The sequence below is a fragment of the Strix uralensis genome, chromosome 8, assembly GCF_047716275.1.
Source record: "Strix uralensis isolate ZFMK-TIS-50842 chromosome 8, bStrUra1, whole genome shotgun sequence".
In the NCBI taxonomy this organism is placed as follows: domain Eukaryota; kingdom Metazoa; phylum Chordata; class Aves; order Strigiformes; family Strigidae; genus Strix; species Strix uralensis.
The window spans coordinates 28,819,656-28,838,337 of NC_133979.1; the positions used below are offsets into that span (position 1 = coordinate 28,819,656).

The 18,682-nt window shown below is 55.6% G+C and overlaps 2 protein-coding genes across 3 annotated transcripts; one reads left to right on the forward strand and one right to left on the reverse strand.

The window, feature by feature from the left end:
• Window positions 1-620: 620 nt before the first annotated feature.
• VAMP4 (vesicle associated membrane protein 4) lies at window positions 621-13,552 on the reverse strand. Of its 2 annotated transcripts, XR_012629904.1 has the most exons (9): window positions 13,408-13,552; window positions 12,934-13,045; window positions 10,930-10,976; window positions 10,511-10,561; window positions 3,292-3,392; window positions 2,622-2,701; window positions 2,389-2,440; window positions 1,217-1,307; window positions 621-825 (listed from the first exon to the last, which is right to left on the reverse strand). XR_012629904.1 is itself a non-coding variant. In XM_074876870.1 (8 exons), the coding sequence occupies exons 2-8, from the start codon at window positions 12,997-12,999 to the stop codon at window positions 1,279-1,281; spliced, it is 426 nt and encodes a 141-aa protein (XP_074732971.1). In that variant the 5' UTR covers window positions 13,000-13,045; window positions 13,408-13,552; the 3' UTR covers window positions 621-1,278. The 2 variants fall into 2 exon arrangements, 1 of the variants encoding a protein (XP_074732971.1); XM_074876870.1 differs by having other exon boundaries at window positions 621-1,307.
• Window positions 13,553-13,626: 74 nt separating this feature from the next.
• MYOC (myocilin) lies at window positions 13,627-17,068 on the forward strand. Its single transcript, XM_074876871.1, has 3 exons — window positions 13,627-14,440; window positions 14,965-15,084; window positions 15,215-17,068. Exons 1-3 carry the CDS (start codon window positions 13,960-13,962, stop codon window positions 15,997-15,999), a joined length of 1,386 nt encoding a protein of 461 aa, XP_074732972.1. The 5' UTR covers window positions 13,627-13,959; the 3' UTR covers window positions 16,000-17,068.
• The last annotated feature ends 1,614 nt before the right edge of the window (window positions 17,069-18,682 follow it).

Here is an 18,682-nt window from a genome sequence, read left to right on the forward strand (position 1 = left end):
TCTGGGGCACATTTCCCCTCTCCAACATCACTTCAGACACACACTAAGCAGGACAATGCTTCTCTCATCAGAAAAGAGACAGCAGAAGGAGAACCAGGAGAGCCTGATCTCAGCTCAGCTAAAGTCCCAGGCTCAGGGCTGGAAGGAATGAGGGTCCCAAAAATAAAGGGCAGACAGAAATGCCACTGACACCTGAGACCAAGGATGGAAACAGCCAACATGCAGCAGTCCTACCCATGGATGGAGGACATCAGCTCCTGTTTAGTTGAGCACAGGGGCCCCTACACCTCCCTGAGCACCCCAGTGCATCTGTCTGGGAACAACCCCCAGCACACTGGATCACAGGGAAGCGAAATGGGTTGGCATTCAGGACTGCAACCACCACATCAAGGTGAAGGGCTCTGAATATGAAGCAGACTTGTTCACCCTGGACTGGTTTCAGGAGAGCTGCTGTTCTCCTGCTGTGTCTCTCATATCATTGGGCTAATAGCTGGGCTTTACGCACACTTCTTGCTTCTGGTGAAGAAAACACTGAAACAGAACTTTCCCATGGAATCCCTGCAGAAAAGAGCCCTGAATGTCCTCCAGAACACTATGAAGATGTGCAGGAACTCCAGATGTACAGTCAAAAATAGGTTTACTGGAATGTCTTTAGTCACAGCTGTAAGCAGCAATACTTAAAACACTGAGCTTGTGCATTCCCATGGCAGGACCAGAAAGTCTTCTGAATTGTAGAATCTAATTATTTCTTTTTTTCTCCTTTTTTTTTTTTTTGAACAAGAGAGAAACAACATCCTTGCAGTTCTCCACAGAAGGGTCAGTTCCCTGTAACATAATGGTATGTTTCTCTTCAGACATTTTGCCCCTTCTTTGCTCCGATGAAAGGACAGAGCCCCCTCTGCCTTCCACAGCAGGCAGCGGGGAACTATTCACATGGTATTGTTATTAATATTAGAACTCAACCATATATACAGATAAACCATAGTGGCAAGTGGCAAGTAGCCAGCTCCAAACCAGAGACCCGGAATTCCACAATACAGGCGGTTTGGGAACTGAATCTTCTGTTATAAAAAAGTCTGACAGCAGGAGCAGGTACTCGACCAAAAAAAAGGGTCATTTGGCAGTTCTTAAAACGCTCTGTTAGAACTGGCTACTTGCCGCCACCTCCTCCCTCCTTGGAGAAAAACAACTTCAAAGCTATATACAGATATCTCACTTAAATTACACAGCAGTTTGGTTATCCCAGAGCCAGCTCCACCGAAGCCTCCAGCTGCCCCGTCAGGTATGGTACTTCAGGACTATGGGTACTGGAAAACACAAAGAAACCAAGCTCTCAGCCGCACACCTTTGCATGCAACACCACTCCCCGCCAGAGAGATCCCCCCCATTTCTGTAGTGACAAACACCAAGCAGCTGCAAGGGAAAGTGTGTTTCCAAGCTCAAGCTAATGCAATCTGCTGCCCGCACACACGCTAGACAACATTTCCTGTCACCTTCATCTCCTTCCAGCTTCCCAAAATTAAACCAGATGGGATTTTCCACCAGTCTCTCTCTCTCTCTCCAATGCTCCCACCCTGCTGCCAGCTCTGCCTCTCCCGCTGCAGGCTGTGTGTCAGCAGGACAACAGGCCGCAAGGGTTTTGCTGAAGTAACGAGGACTGTTACAGAGCTGCCCCTGGCCATGGTCAGTGGGAGGAAAACCCTCCGGACCCAGTGGAACAGAAGAGCTGCACTGCCGGGCTGGGCTGCTGGGACCCCTGGAGCACTTCATTCTGCAGACAGGGGGATGAATTACTACTTCTGCCTGGAAGAAACACGCTCTGGTCGTTATTACCTGTTTGCTAAGGAAATCAGCGACATCTCTGCTCTGGGGAGCTCCAGGCTGAGCAGGAAGGGCAGAGGGCAGGGGAAGGGACCAACAGTAGAGCCACAACAGCTACTTGCTGAAAATTAAGCAGCCTGGCAGCTTTGGGGAGAAGCGTTTGCAGGGATCAGACCCATCACACCATCTGGTTGATGTATGTGGAGAGGCCTTTGGGAGACATTGCTCCAGTCTGAAAGTCTTCCATCTACTCCCACCAGCCTCAGGATCAGTCGGTACCAACCCTGGATGGGTACAACATTGGCAGGGCAGGGCAATGTTGGCTTTCTTTGGCCATGGTCAGTAGGATTTGGTTTGAGCCTGCTCCTCTGCATTTAAAGCTTGCAGAAGAGCAGCATGGAGTGGCCTACAGGCACCATTTCTGACCACTTAAGGCAGAGTGGGGCCAGGTGGAAGTGGCTCAGGTGCTCTCCCCCAGGGACAACAGCACCACAGTGTCACTCGTGGTGTGGAGCGCCACGAATATTTCAATGCCAGAAATGACTGGGGTGACCTGGAGCTACTCACCAATGATCACGAGCAGGAGAATGACCGCCACCAGCGCTATGATTGCCTTCATCTGCAAGGGAAGCACAGAGGCGTGTTACACAGGTGCCATGTGTAGCTGCTTCTACCTGAAAGGAGGCCTTTGGCTTCCAGCATCTTTTCAGCTAGAAAGTGGAGCTTCTCCATCCCTTCCCAGGAAGCAGGGGTAACCAGGCCTCCACAAACCCACCCTGCCTGTTCCCATCCTTGCTCACCTTGCAACCTCGCCACCACATCTGTCTCCGAAGCTGCTTGGCTCTGTTGCTAAAAGCTGTTGCGTTGTCTGATAAACTTTCTATTGAAGGAAAGAAAGGAGGCGATTCAGCAGCACACACACAGTCAGAGCATCCACTCGTTCTAACTCCACTGAGTTTTAAGCAATAAACTCGGCATTAGGGGAAAAGACCCAACCACAGCGTGATTCACCAAAGCCACAGCAGATGCCAGTATGACGCCCTTCGCTAGAGCACACACAGACCTGCTGTCCCACTGAGTCCCACTGAGCCCCCTTTGTACTGGCTGCCCTCTGAGGACAGGAATTTGCTCTGCAGGCCAGCAAGCGAGCGGACAACTGAAATGCTCAGGGCCGCTGGGAGACAGACCAATCTACCTTTACTTGAAGGACCAACTAGATCACAGCACCCAAATGCCTCCAAACTAAAACACCTCTGCGCAGAGCAGCAGAAGGCGAAGGTAGAGAGAGGAGAATGTAGGCAGAAAGTCAGATCTGCAGCCCAAGGCTGGGAAACACCACTCCCAGGAAGGACAGAAATACAAGCCCAGGTGTGTCATTAGGCACTTTCTGAACTGAAACCAGGTAACCTGGCCCAGCAACAGGGAAGAGATGTGGGGAATGGGCCAGCAGAGCTGCATTTAGCATCGCACCTGATTTATCCTGCAAGTCATCCAGACGCTCGCCTCTTTCAATCACCTTCGTGATGTTCTCCTGCATAACATCCATGACTTCGTCCACCTGGTTCTGGACACTAGAGCAGAGCAAAGGCAGCGTGAGGAGCAGAAGCGAGCACCGCCAGCCATGCATTGCAGTGCCGGCCCTCGCTCAGAGCTGCCCAGGCTGGCGGGATCCGAGAGCTCACCGACAAAAATCCAAGGGGACAACAGTGGCGGCAGGTTGATGGGATGCAGAGAAAGCTAGAGGCACAGTATGGCCTGGGGTGGGTCTCTGGCAACCCCAGGAAGGGTGGGGGTACCCAAGGGGCTCAGAGAGAGCACTGGGAAGTCAGCTGAAGTGGGGCACCCTGTGTTAACACCTTTAACACACACATGCAGTAAGAAGAGGCACTAACCGCTGTTGGTGGGCACCTCTGCTGCAGAAGAGCTCACAAAGGGGAAAAAAAAATATAAAGACCGCACCTTATCTTTCCAGATTTCACAGAACCTCACACCACACTTTTGCTAAATAACTTGGGGTGAAATCAAAGTAAGGTGCACTCCCCTCTCCGGGAATTGAGTTGCTAAATGAAACCCACTATGCCAGGGGCATCAAAAGGACAGTAAAGAAATGGCTGATATGAACTAAACCAAGTTATTATAATCCATCTTCTCATAAGTTACGCAACTCTGTGGGTAGTCGCTTCAGTGAAAAGTAGCCTAAATCACAGCCGCAGGGTTATTATAAATGCATTTATTCACTCCATAAAAAAAGCCACATTGGTAAGAGAGAAAAATTCTCCTGGTGGAAAAATACTGCTACATTCTGGTTTGTATTTTGGAGCTAATACACTTTTATTTTCCTGGAGATAAAAATAAGAAATTTCTTGAGGCCCTAGGGAGACAATACATTGTTTGAGACATACCGTTCCCAGAAAGTAAATGGCAACAGCGATGTCTTGGAGGCAACGCTACACACAGGGCAACAAAACAGAAATAGCTCCAGGCCACTCGCTCTGCCTAAGTCTTAGGTTTGACAGCCTAGGTTGCCTTGATTAAAAACATTTAAGCACTTCAAACATATCAAAATGCATCCAGCATTTGCTAAATATGCAGCACAAATAGGCCATTTCAGCAGCTCTTCACATTACAGAAACAAGCACCTCTTATTAATAGCGCAGCACCGGTGTCCCCAAGGGGAAGGAGGATTGCCAGCGCCTCATCTTTAGCACCTGCTTAGCACCCACACTATCCTGCTTCCCAGATTATCCAGCCACGTCATCTTCGGACCCACGCAAAGCCCTCTCCTCCCCACTGCCATCTCACAGATGCAGAAGCTCAAAGACGTTATTTGCCAAAATAAGGTTTTTACAGCAGCACCAGACCCAACTCCACCACTTAGAGAGCCATCATCCAGCCCCTAAGCTCAGAGCGCTTGGATCAAGGACAGCATATCCTCCACCACGGCCTGGGAAACCGGGGCCAAGAGAGACTCGGAGCAACTTGGCCAAGGCCAGTCAATGGGGCACTGCAGAACCAGGAACAGGGCTCCATCCTAGCCACCATGCCTCTAATTAATTAATTAGAGACATAGGTTCACATTGACCTATTTCTCCTGTCAGCTTGTGCTGAGACGCAGACGTGAGGAGTGGCTGCAACGAGCAAGAGTGGTTGCAATGGAAAAGCACATGCCTTGCTCATATTGACTTATCCCTCCAAAAACAAGCAAGGAAAGTCATTAAAAAAAAGGCTTTTTTCTCCCCAAAAAGCTCTAGAAAGAGCCCCAGTCTTTGAATGTGAAGGGGCTTCCCATCTTAGTACTTCAGGTCAGGCTCTGCAGCACCACTGCACTGAGGCTTCCAGAGCTGGAACCACCAGGCAACACCTCTGAAGCCAATTTCTGACTCAACAGCCCTTGTATGGCACATTCTGGACTCCAGCAGCACACGTAAAAACTTGCTTTATTTAGGACACCATAAGAAAGGAACGTGCCTTCCCTGTGCTGCATCTCAGAGTCCATGGGAGCAGCATCTACACCGTGCAGTGGCAGCTCCTGCCTTCCACATCAATGGCAGACGCCTGCTAGGAGTTTCTTATCTGGAGGGGAAAGGCACAGATAATCCCCAAACACCTCTCAGCAGGAACCTGTCCTGTGCCCACGAGCCTGTTCTGATCCACTATTTGTTTTACAAGGTACGAGGCGAGGGGCAGAGCTGCCACTGTTGGGAAAGAGCAGAGGTGGCACTGAGGATGCAGGCAGATGCTGCCTGGGGAATGCGTGGCCGTACCCTATGGAGCCAAGTGTCCACCCCACGCAGGGCACGCACAGCCCCGTGGCCCTTCCCTGGGGCAGCGGGTGAGGATGTGAGGAGGAGGCACGCTCTGTGAGGGGGTTTCCTTACCTCGGCACGACAGACAAGTCCCGGCTCAGAGCCGCCAGCAACGCTGCTATAGCTTGGGGCGAGAGAGGAAAAGCAGAAACATCTGCTATCCCAGATGAGCCAACTTGGCAAAAACTCTAAGGCCTTAAACATCAGTTCCACAGGCAGAAGACTACATTTGCAGTATGTAAATGTTTCTAAAATCATTTACTGGCTTCAAAATAAAGAGATTTCCTCCCACAACAGATTTGTAACTAAGTTATCTTAGTACAACTAACAAGCAGGAGCACACAAGATTACAATGCATTGAGGAACATGCAGCGCAATGCAATGCCACCTGTAGCCCTGCCAGTACAGGTCAGAGCCTGGAGAGATGCTGTTGCAGTCCCAGGACACCCCAAAGCGTTTGAGGCAGAGTGGGAAGGTATGTAACTTCAAACTGCTCTGCTGTGTACCAGCATTTGGGAGACACCTATGGAACACAGCCCCCCACTGCCCAAGCTGCATCTCAGCATTCCACCTCTTTCCACTTGAGCTGCTGGTGAAACGCCGCGTGCCTCTGCTACCTGCCCAGAGCCTGGGCATGCTGTTAGCTGCCCCCAGGAGAACAAAACATTTCACAGACAGAGAATGGAGGCACAGAAAAATGAAAGCTTAAACTCTCACAAATGTCAAGCTGTTTAACTCCCATTGAAACACAGACACATTTCAGCACCCCAATACCTTTTGGTATCTGATGTAAAAGAGAACCCTGAAGAAAAAACAGGAAGGAAGAGACCGAGCCAGGGAATGAAACTTTGATCTCCACACAGTGCTTTAACCAGACCTTAAGCCAGTCTCTGTAGCAGTGATGGGTGGGAGAAAGCAGAAACAAGAGATGCATCTCCATGAGGGGGCTGAAAGATGCCCAGCCTATGTATTAGCCCTGAAGTTTCAGAACAAATTCAAAAATTCCCACTAGTTTGGCATGCTTGAGGCTGGAAACTCAAGTCGCATTGAGAAGAAAATATTTTCTTGTTTTATTTGGCAAGAGAGGATGAATCCTCTAATATGAAGCGTATTTCCTGTTAGGGAGCTATTGGCTTTTGACACATACATTTCATGTGCTTCACTCCCACCAGATTTCCAAGAGAAATAAAGTAGAATAAATACCTGCCAGGAAAGGGAGTAAGACAAAAGCCTAAAATATGTCTCCCATGACCCTCCTTCTTACCAATTACTGCAAATATGATGCTTTCAACAAGGACAGCAAGTGTACACCACCAAAGCAACAACAGGAGACCCAATGGCGCTTAGCTTGGTTTAGATTCCTCTCTTCTTGTGCTTTGTCCAGAGTGGAAGAAATAAGTCTTTCCATTTTGGCTGCACCGGGTTAGCTACTGAAAAACTCCCTGGGCTGGTCACGGTGTTGGGCTAACAACAGTGCTGCATTCTTCAGACACCGTAAACAGGCCATGCACACACCATGGGGTGTGCTGCTCAAGGCTACTTCTTGTCTTCAAGCTGGCTGTTTACAGCCAGCATGACACACTTCTATTTTCCACCCCAGCGATATTAATAGTGCCATGTATTTTGGTGCAAATTACACCCAAACACCCCTCGTTGTGGCAGTACCTCAGGGAAGAGGGAACAGGGTGGAGAGCCAAGCCAGATGGACGGTGCAAAGGCAGGAGGCCAGCAGAGCACAGTGCTCCCCGAGGCACGGCTCTCTGCAGAGGGGCTGCCCGGCAAAAAGCCCTGCTGTACTCAACAATGGGGCATCAGCGCTGAACCGTGCCACAAATCCCTGGGTTTAGGTTGCTGCTTCATCCCGGCTGTGAGGAAGACAGCAGTCTATGCCTCCCTGAAGCCTCTGAGTCCTTGAAAGGATTATACCCAACAATGATGCCTGACAACACGGTCTCTGTATCACCTTCAAATGAAAGCCTGGACTATGGCTGGGGTCCACTGCACAACCAACCGCCTGCGATCAGCAGCCAGGCCCTGGGAAGCTGCTGTCAACTCTTGCCTTCAAACCATTCCTCAAACCCTCCCCCTCTTTGGGATGTAACTTGGGGCTTGCAGAGAGGCAGAGCCACTGGGGCCAAGCCCCAGGTCCGGGGATGCTGGGGCCACCCTTAGCAGCGCAATGGGGGAATCACAGGGACTGAGACCTGGCTCCTGGGGAGCCATAGCAGCGTGCTGAGCCTCATCACCAGCACGACCAGGAGCCTGAATCCAGCAGCACAGGCACCTGAAAGCAGAAACATCAGCGGTGCAGGAAGTCAGGCAGCACAGAAAAGGGGGCAATTTTAGTAGCATTTTTGAAAAGATGACCTGTGATGAGAGGCTCCTTTTCTAAATAAAAGAAACCCAGGTGGAAGATGAACGTCCCACCTTCCCCCAAAGAGGCACTAAGAGCTCTTACAACACACATTCAGGACAAAGCCTGGAAGCAAAAACAGAGAAGAGAGATCAGTTCTCCCTTACCTGTTCTTTGTAACTTTGGGGAAAAGGATAAAAGCCTGTTAAAAGCTACTTTCAGCTCCAGCCCACCCCAGGGATGGGGAGGTCTCAGAGGCAGCCTAAAGGACCCCATGCAGCATCCACGCCAACTGAGCAGCTGTTGGGACAACAGAGCCTGAACTTCCAGACACCTCAGGACAAAACACAGCACGGAGGGGACTGTGACACTTCCTCCTTCCACTATTGCTGGCTCTAACTCATCTCTTTCCCCTACAAGGTTTGCAGTATTCACCACCATCTCTTTCTGCAGCTGAGCCAGCCTTGAGGGTCTCTGCTGCCAAACTCTCCAGCCTGACCCAAGCCCCTTTGCTGCCAACGACAACCAGGAAAAGTTTCCAGTCTCGCCCCTCACATTCAACATGTTCTGCACCTTTGCTCCCATAATCCCATCACTTTTTCCGCTTACCCAATCCTCCATCCAGTTTCCTTTTACACCTATCTTCACACCTCATTCCTCCAGCCCCATACAACTACAGTCTCTCTAGCTTTGCCCAGCTACGCCTCAGCTCTCCAAATGCTTAAATTCCTCCTTAAAATGTCTTTTCCTTGTAGTGTTTCAGCAGCAATCCAAACCCCCTTCCCCTCCTCTGCTGAAACCAGAGCAAACTGCATCATTACGAAACCAGGCATCAATCCATCCAGCACAAGGGCCGGTCTGATCAGAAACTTAATAACAAGCTCCGTGACAAGAAGTGATGACCACATACTGCAAGTGCTTATTAAACAAAGCAATCAACATTGATGAGAGCAGAAAATAGATATTATTTTATAATAGATGCTCTAGATACTAGCTGGACGTAGCCACTTGCTACCCCAAGGGACATATTCCATACCAGGTCCAGTAGGCAGGCAATCTCTGGCAACAGGCAAGCCTCCTGTGCGTTGGGCATTAGTCACATCACACCTATGAACCCACCAGCTCCTGGGTGAATTCTTGTTTCATTTTTCTTCCCCTTCACAGCTGCAGTGCTATCCTCTACCTAAGCCCTGCTCCCTTCTGCCTGGTCAAGCCAGTGGGAACAGAAGAGCTCCTGTTTTCCCCCACCACCAGAGAAGGCAGAAGACACTCTGTAATTCCTTTCCAGCAGAGGAGGATGAAGGGATAGACATCACCCCATCTCCACCTTTTTACTGGGGTGGGACTCCACTCATAAAACCAATTCTCATCCTTCTCATTCACTCCAGATCAGCCTGGCCCTGCCCTAGAAGGGAGGCTTTATCCACACTGGCTCAACTCTAAGGACCAGTGCACCTCTACCAACAGCATCCTCACACCCTGGAGGGAACAGAGACCCCCTGAAAAGTCAGGGCGCAGTGACTGACCCGCCTCCTCTCGTGTAACTCAAGTGCACTTCACCCCTCAAGGTAACATGGCAAGCAGGCACACAAGCAAGCACTGCCTAACGCTGACGTTGGCAATGAGTCATCTCAGAGCTGGACTGGCTTCTTCCCGGCATGAAAAAAATCCCTAATGACGAGCAACACTCAGGCTGCACACAAGACAACCTAGTCTGAATACCACCCGGTCACCAGTCCCTGCACAGATCTCTGTTCTGGCTCCACGGAGCTCAGCAAAGGAAACAGTGCAACACAAAACAGTGGTCTGTAAATATCCCCCCCTGCTTTCCATTAAATACCACCATGGCATCCCTCATAGGAAAGGACAGGACAAACTGGAGCTCAGAACAAGCATCATCCAGGAAATGACTCGATGGGAGAAGGATCCAGAGTGTTCACTCCTTCCTTCTTGCCCTAATACACTCAGTAATCCTCCTGCAGCTGTAATGGTTTCCTGTTTTCCAGATGCTTTGACCCACTGAGTCACTGCTCATCAGGTTTTTATCTGGAGAAGAGGAGGCCAGAGGACATGCCCAGAAAACATGGTCCTGGTATGTTCCCAACCACTTGCTTTCTTGAAACACTGAGAAGGAAGTTCCATGATGAAGAAAAAAAGCAACAAAACAATAAAAAATGGTGCTAGTGAAGGATAAAATTGAGAGTTAATGCTCTAGAAAAAGAGCCTCATAAAAGCACAGAACAGGTCATTACCAGAATATAGCAAGGGCTTTAGAAACACCACTAAGCTACTGAGATACAATCCTATCCCTTTGCCTTTGTTAACAGACAATTTCTTGATAGCTTCAATCAAATTTGAGATTTCCCTGAGCTGTGGACACGTAGGGTAGGAAATGTCAATTAGAAGAATGCAAGCCCAAGCCATGTCCATATTCAGAACTACATAGAAATACTCTGTTAAGACAGCAGCAGGAGCTCGCAGTGCTGGAATAAAATATTATCTCTGTGACACTGAGGAACAAACAACTTACTGCCTGATCTTGTCGTTCCTGGGTCCAAATCTTGGTCCAGAAGGCCCTCTCCTGCAAGCAGAAAAGAGAGCAATCAGGATGGAGATACACTGAAAACATGTTTTTAAACCAGACTTAGAAGATATGCAAGAGAGAAGCAATGCCTTGTGGACAGAAGATTGTTCTCATACCTCCCATCAGCCCCTCCCATGTCTTAGGATATGTGGGACACCCCACTCTTATAAAGGTCACACCTATTGAGGCTTAATTCACGCTCAGTGCCAAGGCTCTGGGAGATCAACTCAAAGGAATCAAAGGTTTTGATTCCCAAGCCCCCACCTATGTGGCAGGGAGCAGCTTTTGGTATTTGACACCTCCGGTCTCAGAGCTGTAGGCAGTTAAGACATCACATTCCCTACAGCAGCTGTTCAGAAACTCACAAGAAAAAGTCTTCCTCTTCATCTGAATCTTCCTCCAACAGGTTCCTCTGCAAACACAGAAGAAAACCAAACCACCTCGTCAGTAAGCAACTACCATTTCACACACACGCTTCCAGCCCTTAGGATGCAACCAGCATCCTTCAACTGCAGGTTACACGCGAGCCCTCCTTTGTAGAGGATTGACGGCACTTTTCAGGTGTCTGGAGTCATGCTGTTTCTCTCTGCTTGTGACCAAGGGCTGAGCTGGATGTCTCTGTGCTGCTATTATCACCTCGGCAGCATTTTCTAATTCTCTAAAACACGGACCGATGCACAGCTCTGCAGCTCCGACCTGGGACAACTTGCACCTCTGCCACTGAGCCAAACTGGATTTGCGGCAATGTCCAGTTGTCTGTCAGGTTCAGACCCCAATTCTAGGGATCAGCACAACTCCCTGTGACGCAGAAGCAACCGGCACGCCAGCACGGTGAACCCTGCCTTGGAAAGCAGCAGGCAGAGCAGAGCCCCCGCACAGGCCGCTGTGGAGGGCAGGCCCTCTCTGCTCGAGGGACAATCCCAGAACTGCACTCAGTCAATGGCAGCTGCTCAGAAAACATCAGCATCACCTACAGCCACCCTGGGGCATCCCACCCACGTGGGAGGTCAGACCCACTCCTGATTTGGAGCACGTGGTTTCTCCAGCCATCTGATGGCAGCAGGTGCAAGAAGGACAACTGCAAGGAAACACGCTGGGCTCCCTGCACGGCACGTCCAGAGGGGTCAGCCCCTCCAAACCCCCAACTCAGGCAAAGGCTAAGGCTGGGCTGGAAAGCAGAGCGGTCTGGTAGCTCCTCTGCTTTGCGCCGAAGGGCTCCTCCTGGGCTCAGATTTGTGTTCTAGTACACCCCATCAGATGACGCAAAGGCTGATTTTTAAGAGCAACCTCTGACTTAAGCCTGAAAGTTTTGGACAAATACGTTACTAGAGTTCATTTCTCACATCAGGGTGGTGTGAATTGTCCAGTCAAGCGGAGGGCTCCCAGTAACATCTACTTAGGGTCAAAAATAATCAAGAGCAGGAAATGGCACACTAAACGTGTGGGCCTAGGAACACATCAGACAGTCTTTCTGGTACCAACAGCTGCTGCTGCTTCCCCTGCGCATAAATTCAGGCTCCCACCTGCAAGCGGAGTGCTATTATTTTGAAGCTCACCTACATTTCCATGCTTGTCACATTTGCTCAATCAACTGAAGCAACCCGCGAGACCGTGCAATAGTTTCAACCATCGCCTCCTTCAAGAGATGAACGAACCGCTCGTGGCAACATGGGATCCTCATCTCACTGACAGCTATCGTGAGCTGTAGCAACATTTCAGACTACAGTCTAAACTCAGTTTTAGCACACTACGACCCCAGAATAAACATATCAGGTTAAATCCACTTGTCCAGAACTGCACTATTTTGACCTGTACTCAAAGCCTGAAATGTCAGGGGACCTTGGTGACAAGAGAAAAATTCAGCTGTAGAGTGCAGGGCAACTTCACAGGAGCCCTTCAGCCAGCTACGTGGGGAGGAGAGCAGCGACGTGCTCAGGCCAAGTTCTGTGGAGAGACCGGAGCAGGCTGGGATCTCACCGCCTAAAGGAACTGAAACATGTTCTCAAAACAGCCGTGTCTCCTCATGGGGGTTGCTTTAAAATACACAGATGAGGTTTGCTGCACAGACAGTCCCTTCACTAACTAAATGTCGCCAGCAAGAGCGATACAGCTCCCAGGCCCCGTGGCTGAAGGTGGTGACAGGAGCCCCTTGGGCAAAGGGAGCTGTAACTTACCATACACCGGCCTGGCAGCTAACGGCACAGGGCGAAGCCAGGGGCCTTGGGGTCCCCAAAGTGTGTTTAACACCCACCTACCCACCATGGGCACCTTACCCCACGCACCCCTGTGTAAGTAATAGCCCGCTATGGCACCGTTGCGGCCACCGGCACCGGAGGGACAGGCTGGTCCCCCGCCCCACCGGCACTCACCCGCTCGCTCTTCACCGAGCCCGTCACCTCGTCGTCGTTCAGATGCCGCTTGAATTTCGGAGGCATGGTCTCTACCGGCGGGAGAGGCGGCTTCGGGCCCCGGAGGAGAAGCCTGGAGGGGAGGCGCAGGGAAGGGCCGGGTCACCTCGCTGCCCGGCGCCCGAACCGCGGCGGCGCCCCGGCTGCCCCTCACCGTGGCCCGGCAGAGCGGGGGGAGCGCCCGGCAGGTGGTGGGGCCGCGGAGCGCCCCTACCGCTGGGCCCGGAGGGGTGGGGGGAAAGGACGGAATGGCCCCGGGGGAGGGGGGATGCAAGGGCAGCCGGTGACCGGCCCCCACGCCTTCACCCGGCCTCGCCGTTCCGGTCCAGCCCTCCGGTGCCTTGGGGGCCGCCAGGAAGCGGAGCCGGTGCCCAGACAGAGACGCCCCACCCCCGCAAGGCCACAAGACCCCACCAGCAGCGCCACCCCGCTCACCGGGCTCCGCTCCGGGCCGGGCCGGCGGGAAATGGCCGGTGCGGCAGCGACGGCGGCGGCGGCGGCGGCGGCGGCGGCAAGTCAGCTGTCCCATCGACCGGCTCGGCGCTCCGCCGGCCGCGCTGAGCACCGAGCTATCGATGGCGGGCCGGGGGCAAGGGCGGCGCGGGGCGGGGCGGGGCTTTCCCGGGGGCGGGGCCGTGGGGCGGCGGGGGCGGGGCCGGCCCCGGCCCCGGCCCGGGGACGCGCTGGCTCGGGAGCCCGGGGGCCGGCGGCGCCTCCCCGCCAGCAGCGGGGGGGGTCCGGCCACCTCGGCCCCCAGCATCGTCCCTGGCACACGGCCCCGCAGTAGAGCCGCTGGCGGTGGCCGCAGGCTGCCGGAGCCCGGCCAGCGGCCTCGGGGGGGGCCGCCGCCGCCACAGGCATCTGGAAGGTTCCGGCTCGGCCGTCCCCCCCCGCCGCCCCGACCCTCTCCCCGCCGCCCTCCCGCTCTATAAATGCGGGCGGCAGCGCCCGGCGTGCGGCGGAGCGGCGGCGCCGAGGGCAGGGGCCATGCTGGGGGCCTGGCTGCTGCTCTGGGGGGGCCTGGCCCTGGGCGGCCGCGGCGAGACGGCCTTCCTCCGGCGGGCCGAGGACAGCGCCGGCCGCTGCACCTACTCCTTCACGGTGGCCAGCCCCGTCGAGGCCGCTTGCCCCGATGCCGGCGGCGGGCCGGAGCTGCGGGCCGAGCTGGCCGCCCTCGCCGCCCGCCTGAGCCGGCTGGAGAGCCGGGAGCGGGGCTCGGGGCCGCGGGGCGGCGAGGCGGGGGGGGCACCGGAGCCCCAGCCGGCCGCTCGCCTGGAGGCTGCCTACAGCGAGCTGCTGCGGGCCAAGTCCCGGCTGGAGGAGGAGAAGGGGCGGCTGGAGCGGGAGAAAGAGGAGCTGGGGAGGCGGCTGGAGACCAGCACCCAGGAGATCACCCGGCTGCGGGCCACCCGCTGCCCCCCCGGTAGAGAGGGGCCCGGCCGCGACACCCTGCGTGGCCCTGGCAAAGGTAAGTGCCGGGGCCGGGACCCCCTGTGCAGCCCCGCCACCGTCTCCCTGCCACTGACACTTCCCCGGACGCTGGTCAAGTCCCTTTGCTGCCCCCCACATGATGCACCTACTGCTGCCTCCTTGCTCTTGGGCACCCCGGCGGGGTCGCAGCCCACTGCCCCAAACCCCCTCCCCATCCTTAAATCAGTGCTGGCAGCCAGAGCCCTGCTCATCCCATCATCCGCCCCGCAGCAGAGGGGGGCCGCAGGGGACGGTGCTAATCCGGAGGGATTGGGGTTTCTGCCAAAGAGCATTAAACCCCGCGCCCGGGGGGCGGCAGCAGCTGCGGAGCAGGGTCCCCATCAGGAGGTCACAGACGTGCCCTGCTGCGGTGGGACAGGCACCAGGCTCCTGACCGAGGCGTTGGTGTTTAGGGGGGCAACAGTCTGGTGTGGAGCCCCTCACTGAGGACGGTGAGGGCAGGCGTGGCAGTGAGGGGGGCTGGCTGGGCCCCTGCTCACGCTGCACCTGGCTCCACCACAGCCCCCCGCTGGGACCCGCAGCCCCTCACTTACCAGGAACTGCAGTCGGAGAGGACGGAGGTTCCCGTGTCCCGGCTGCTGGAGGAGACAGCACTCGGCCGCCCAGGGAGCAAGGACTCGGGTACTGCCACCGGCCCGGCCGGCCCCGTGCTCCGCTGCTCACAAATACCGGTTGGCCCTCCCGAGGGGCTCACCGGGCGCTGCCACCGCCGAGCAATAACCCCTTTCTCTCCCCTCCTGTCCCCGAGCAGGCTGCGGTGAGCTGGTGTGGGTGGGGGAGCCTGTCGTCTTTGGCCGGGCAGAGTCCATCGCCGGCAAGTACGGTGTGTGGATGAAGGACCCCGAGCCCGTGCCCCCCTTCACGCGGGAGACCACCTGGCGCGTGGACGCGGTGGGCACAGAGGTCCGCCAGCTCTTCCAGTACGAGGCGGCCGAGCAGCTGGCCCGGGGCTACCCCGCCAAGGTGCACATCCTGCCACAGCCCCTGGAGAGCACGGGGGCCGTCATCTACCGCGGTGGGCTCTTCTTCCAGCCCCGCCGCTCCCGCACCGTGGCCCGCTACGACCTGCGGGGAGAGGCTGTCACGGTCGAGAGGGAGATCCCTGGCGCTGGCTACCACGGGCAGTACCCCTACTCCTGGGGGGGCTACACCGACATCGATCTGGCGGTGGATGAGACGGGGCTCTGGGTGATCTACAGCACTGAGAAGGCCCGGGGGGCCATCGTCCTCTCCAAGCTGGACCCCGAGACGCTGGAGATCCGGCGCACCTGGGAAACCAACATCCGCAAGCGGGGGGTGGCCAACTCCTTCGTCATCTGCGGCACCCTCTACACTGTCAGCAGCTACTCGGCACACAACGCCACCGTCAACTTCGCCTACAACACAGCCACCAGCACCAGCCGGGCCCTCAGCATCCCCTTCGAGAACCGCTTCCGCTACCTCAGCATGGTGGACTACAACCCTGCTGAGCGGCAGCTTTTCGCCTGGGACAGCTTCAACATGGTCACCTACCCCGTCCGCCTCTCCCAGGCATGAGTCGGGGCTGGGGACACACCAGCTCAGCCCCTGCGACCCCCGTGCGTGTCTCAGCACCCCGCTTTGCTCCCCCGCTCCCCCCAGTGTGGCCAGGAGCGCTGCCCCAGACAGCCCCGGGTGATGGTGGGGGCCACATGCTGCCCAGCCGCGCTGCCATGGGGCCACCAACGTCCCTGCTGGCACCTCCAGCAACATCCCATCGTGCTCAAGTGCAGCAGAGAGAAATTAAGTCCTTCTCCAGAGCTCAGCTGAGCCAGCAAAACACCTCTCCCCAGCCTCGGTGGGTTTCAGATGTGCCATAGCAATACCCAGCCCTCAGCCGCTCCAGCATCCTCGGGGAGCACCCAGCCCCGCCACCCTGAGTTCAGAGCAGGGCAGGCACAGCGACGGCCAGGTGGGGGAGGTGGGGAGAGGCTGTCCAGGAGGATCCCGCCTGAAAATATACACCTTCCCTAGTTGCAAGCAGCCATCCCCTCTGGTGGGCTGGGGTTTGTGTTTCCAGGCTCCAGCTGAGCACAAGCACCACTGCTGCCCCCCAGGCCCCACTCAGCAGCAGCAGTTTTGGGGAGGTCTCCCCAGTTCAGGCCAGCCTCGGGGAGGAGAGCAGTGTTCCCCCACCAACAGCATCTGAGCTCTCCTGCTAAGAGTCCACAAGCCTCATGGCATCCCACACCACCGGTGCCTAGGGGCATCCCGGAGCTCAGCTGCCTCCAAAAATCATGCGGCAGGATCAGCAGCAGCGGGGAATACGGACACTCATTGCACAAACCTTGTTTTATTGGGAAAAAAGCCAAGAGAGCAGCGGTGAGGAGTCCTGGCAGAGCATCCTGCAGCTGAGCAGCCCCTTGACATGCCCAGCCCCTCTCGGCCATGCGGTTCAGCTTTACAGGCCGTGCTTGGCCACCGATGCGGCACGGCAGCGCTCCCCACACCGGGCCAAAACACGCGATTTTAACTATTTATTGTAGAAAGTTTGTAGGACGCTTTTTCTTCCCCCCTCCCCAGTGTTCGGGGCAGGAGCGGCCGCAGCCCCCGGGGGTCCCGGCCCAATAAAGGTTGCCCACCGCCACTACCTTGCACCTCATCTTTCCAAACCTGGCTTCTCCTGGGGGTTTGGTGGGCTGGAGCCTGGAGCGGGGGTGAAGCACTGGTGCCCCCCTGGATGCACTGACAGGCTGAAGGTGCTAGGGGGGAGCTGTAAAGTTTTGGCCAGGAAAATGCCACATTTGGGAGGCAACTGCTGGCAGGACTGACCCCAGTAGCACCTTTATTTAGCATGAAGAGGGGCTGCGACATGGAATCAGAAAAAAAAAGTTAAAGCTTCAGCACTAAACCCTGGAGATTTACAGAATGGGAAAGATTAATGAGCTCCAGGTAGCAGGGCTGGGGGTTGGGCTGGCTGGTGCCAGGGGGGCAGCGTGGGGCAGGAGGGATGGGGGGGGACAGAGGCAGTTCCCCCCTTTGCTGCTGCAGCGCCAGGGTTGGGCTGCTCACGGAGGGGATGGCGCTGCTCCAAGCCAGGAGGCCGCAGGGATGGCCCCGGCTCAGAATGGACCCTGTTCCCAAAGGGCAGGAGACAAGGGGGTGCCAGCAGCAGGCAGCACACCCTCCTCCACTGTCAGGGCTGCCCGGGTGAGTCCAGGGCAGGGAATGGGGTGGGATAGGACACAGCCCTGGGGCTGCAGCGTGGGCAGAAGGGGGGAACCACAACATCAAGGGAGGAGGCTGAAAGACCCCTTCTTGCTCCCTGGCAGGCCCAGCACGAGGCTGGGAAGCTCACCATGAGCAAAGGTGTCTCCCCAGCCAGGGATGCTCCCACACAGCCGCCATGGTGCGGTCTCCTGGCCTCAGAAAACAGGGTGCATAGCCCTGCCCCAAGGAGCAGCCTCAGCCCCGAGCATCCCTTGGTCCTGCTGCAAAAACCCAGCCAGGAGGGGTGGTTGGCTGGTGCAGAGAAACAAGGCAAAGGCCAGGGCAAGATCCAAGGAAGTAAAGACGGAGGTGAAGGCAGCCCTTGGGGGGCACCCAGGAGCAGGCAGGGGCTGTCACATCCCCCCTGGGACAGGGACGAGGAGGCAGACAGCAGGCAGCCCCTGCCTGCACTGCACTGCCCCGCCCCAGCCAGGGGCAGCCTGGCAAACAGGCGCTCGCCCAATGCACAGAAAACCCACCGCCAAGGATGGGAGAACGGCATCTCTGTCCCAAAAGAGGAGAGGCAGCGAGGCTGGAGCCCCGCTTCGCCCCACACTCCTGGAAGGCGTGAGGTGAGCCCCCTACCCCCCCCCCAAGAGGGAGGCCTTGTGCAGAGGTCCCCGGGGAGCAGCAGCACCAACACCTTCTCCCTGTGCAGAGACACCAAGGGCAGAGCCCCAGCCCTTTCCACCTCTCCCCCTGCTGCCAGCAGCACCAGGGTCTCCTCAGGCTGGGAAGTCCATCACTTAATTACCTAAAAAAAAAAAAAGACAAGCCACTGTAGACAGGATTTCCAGAAAGCTGGGCTGGAGCTGAACAGCGCTGAATACACAGCTTTACTTAACAGGCTTTGCAAAAACAAGCCCAGAGTCCCTCCCCTCCTGCATCCCAGCAAGAAGCCAGCCCAAGCCAAGGCGGGGGGTGCTGGCTCTGGCCCCAGTCACATTAACCCCCTTCTGCTCTTGCCCTTGAGAGAAGCTACCATCCTTTT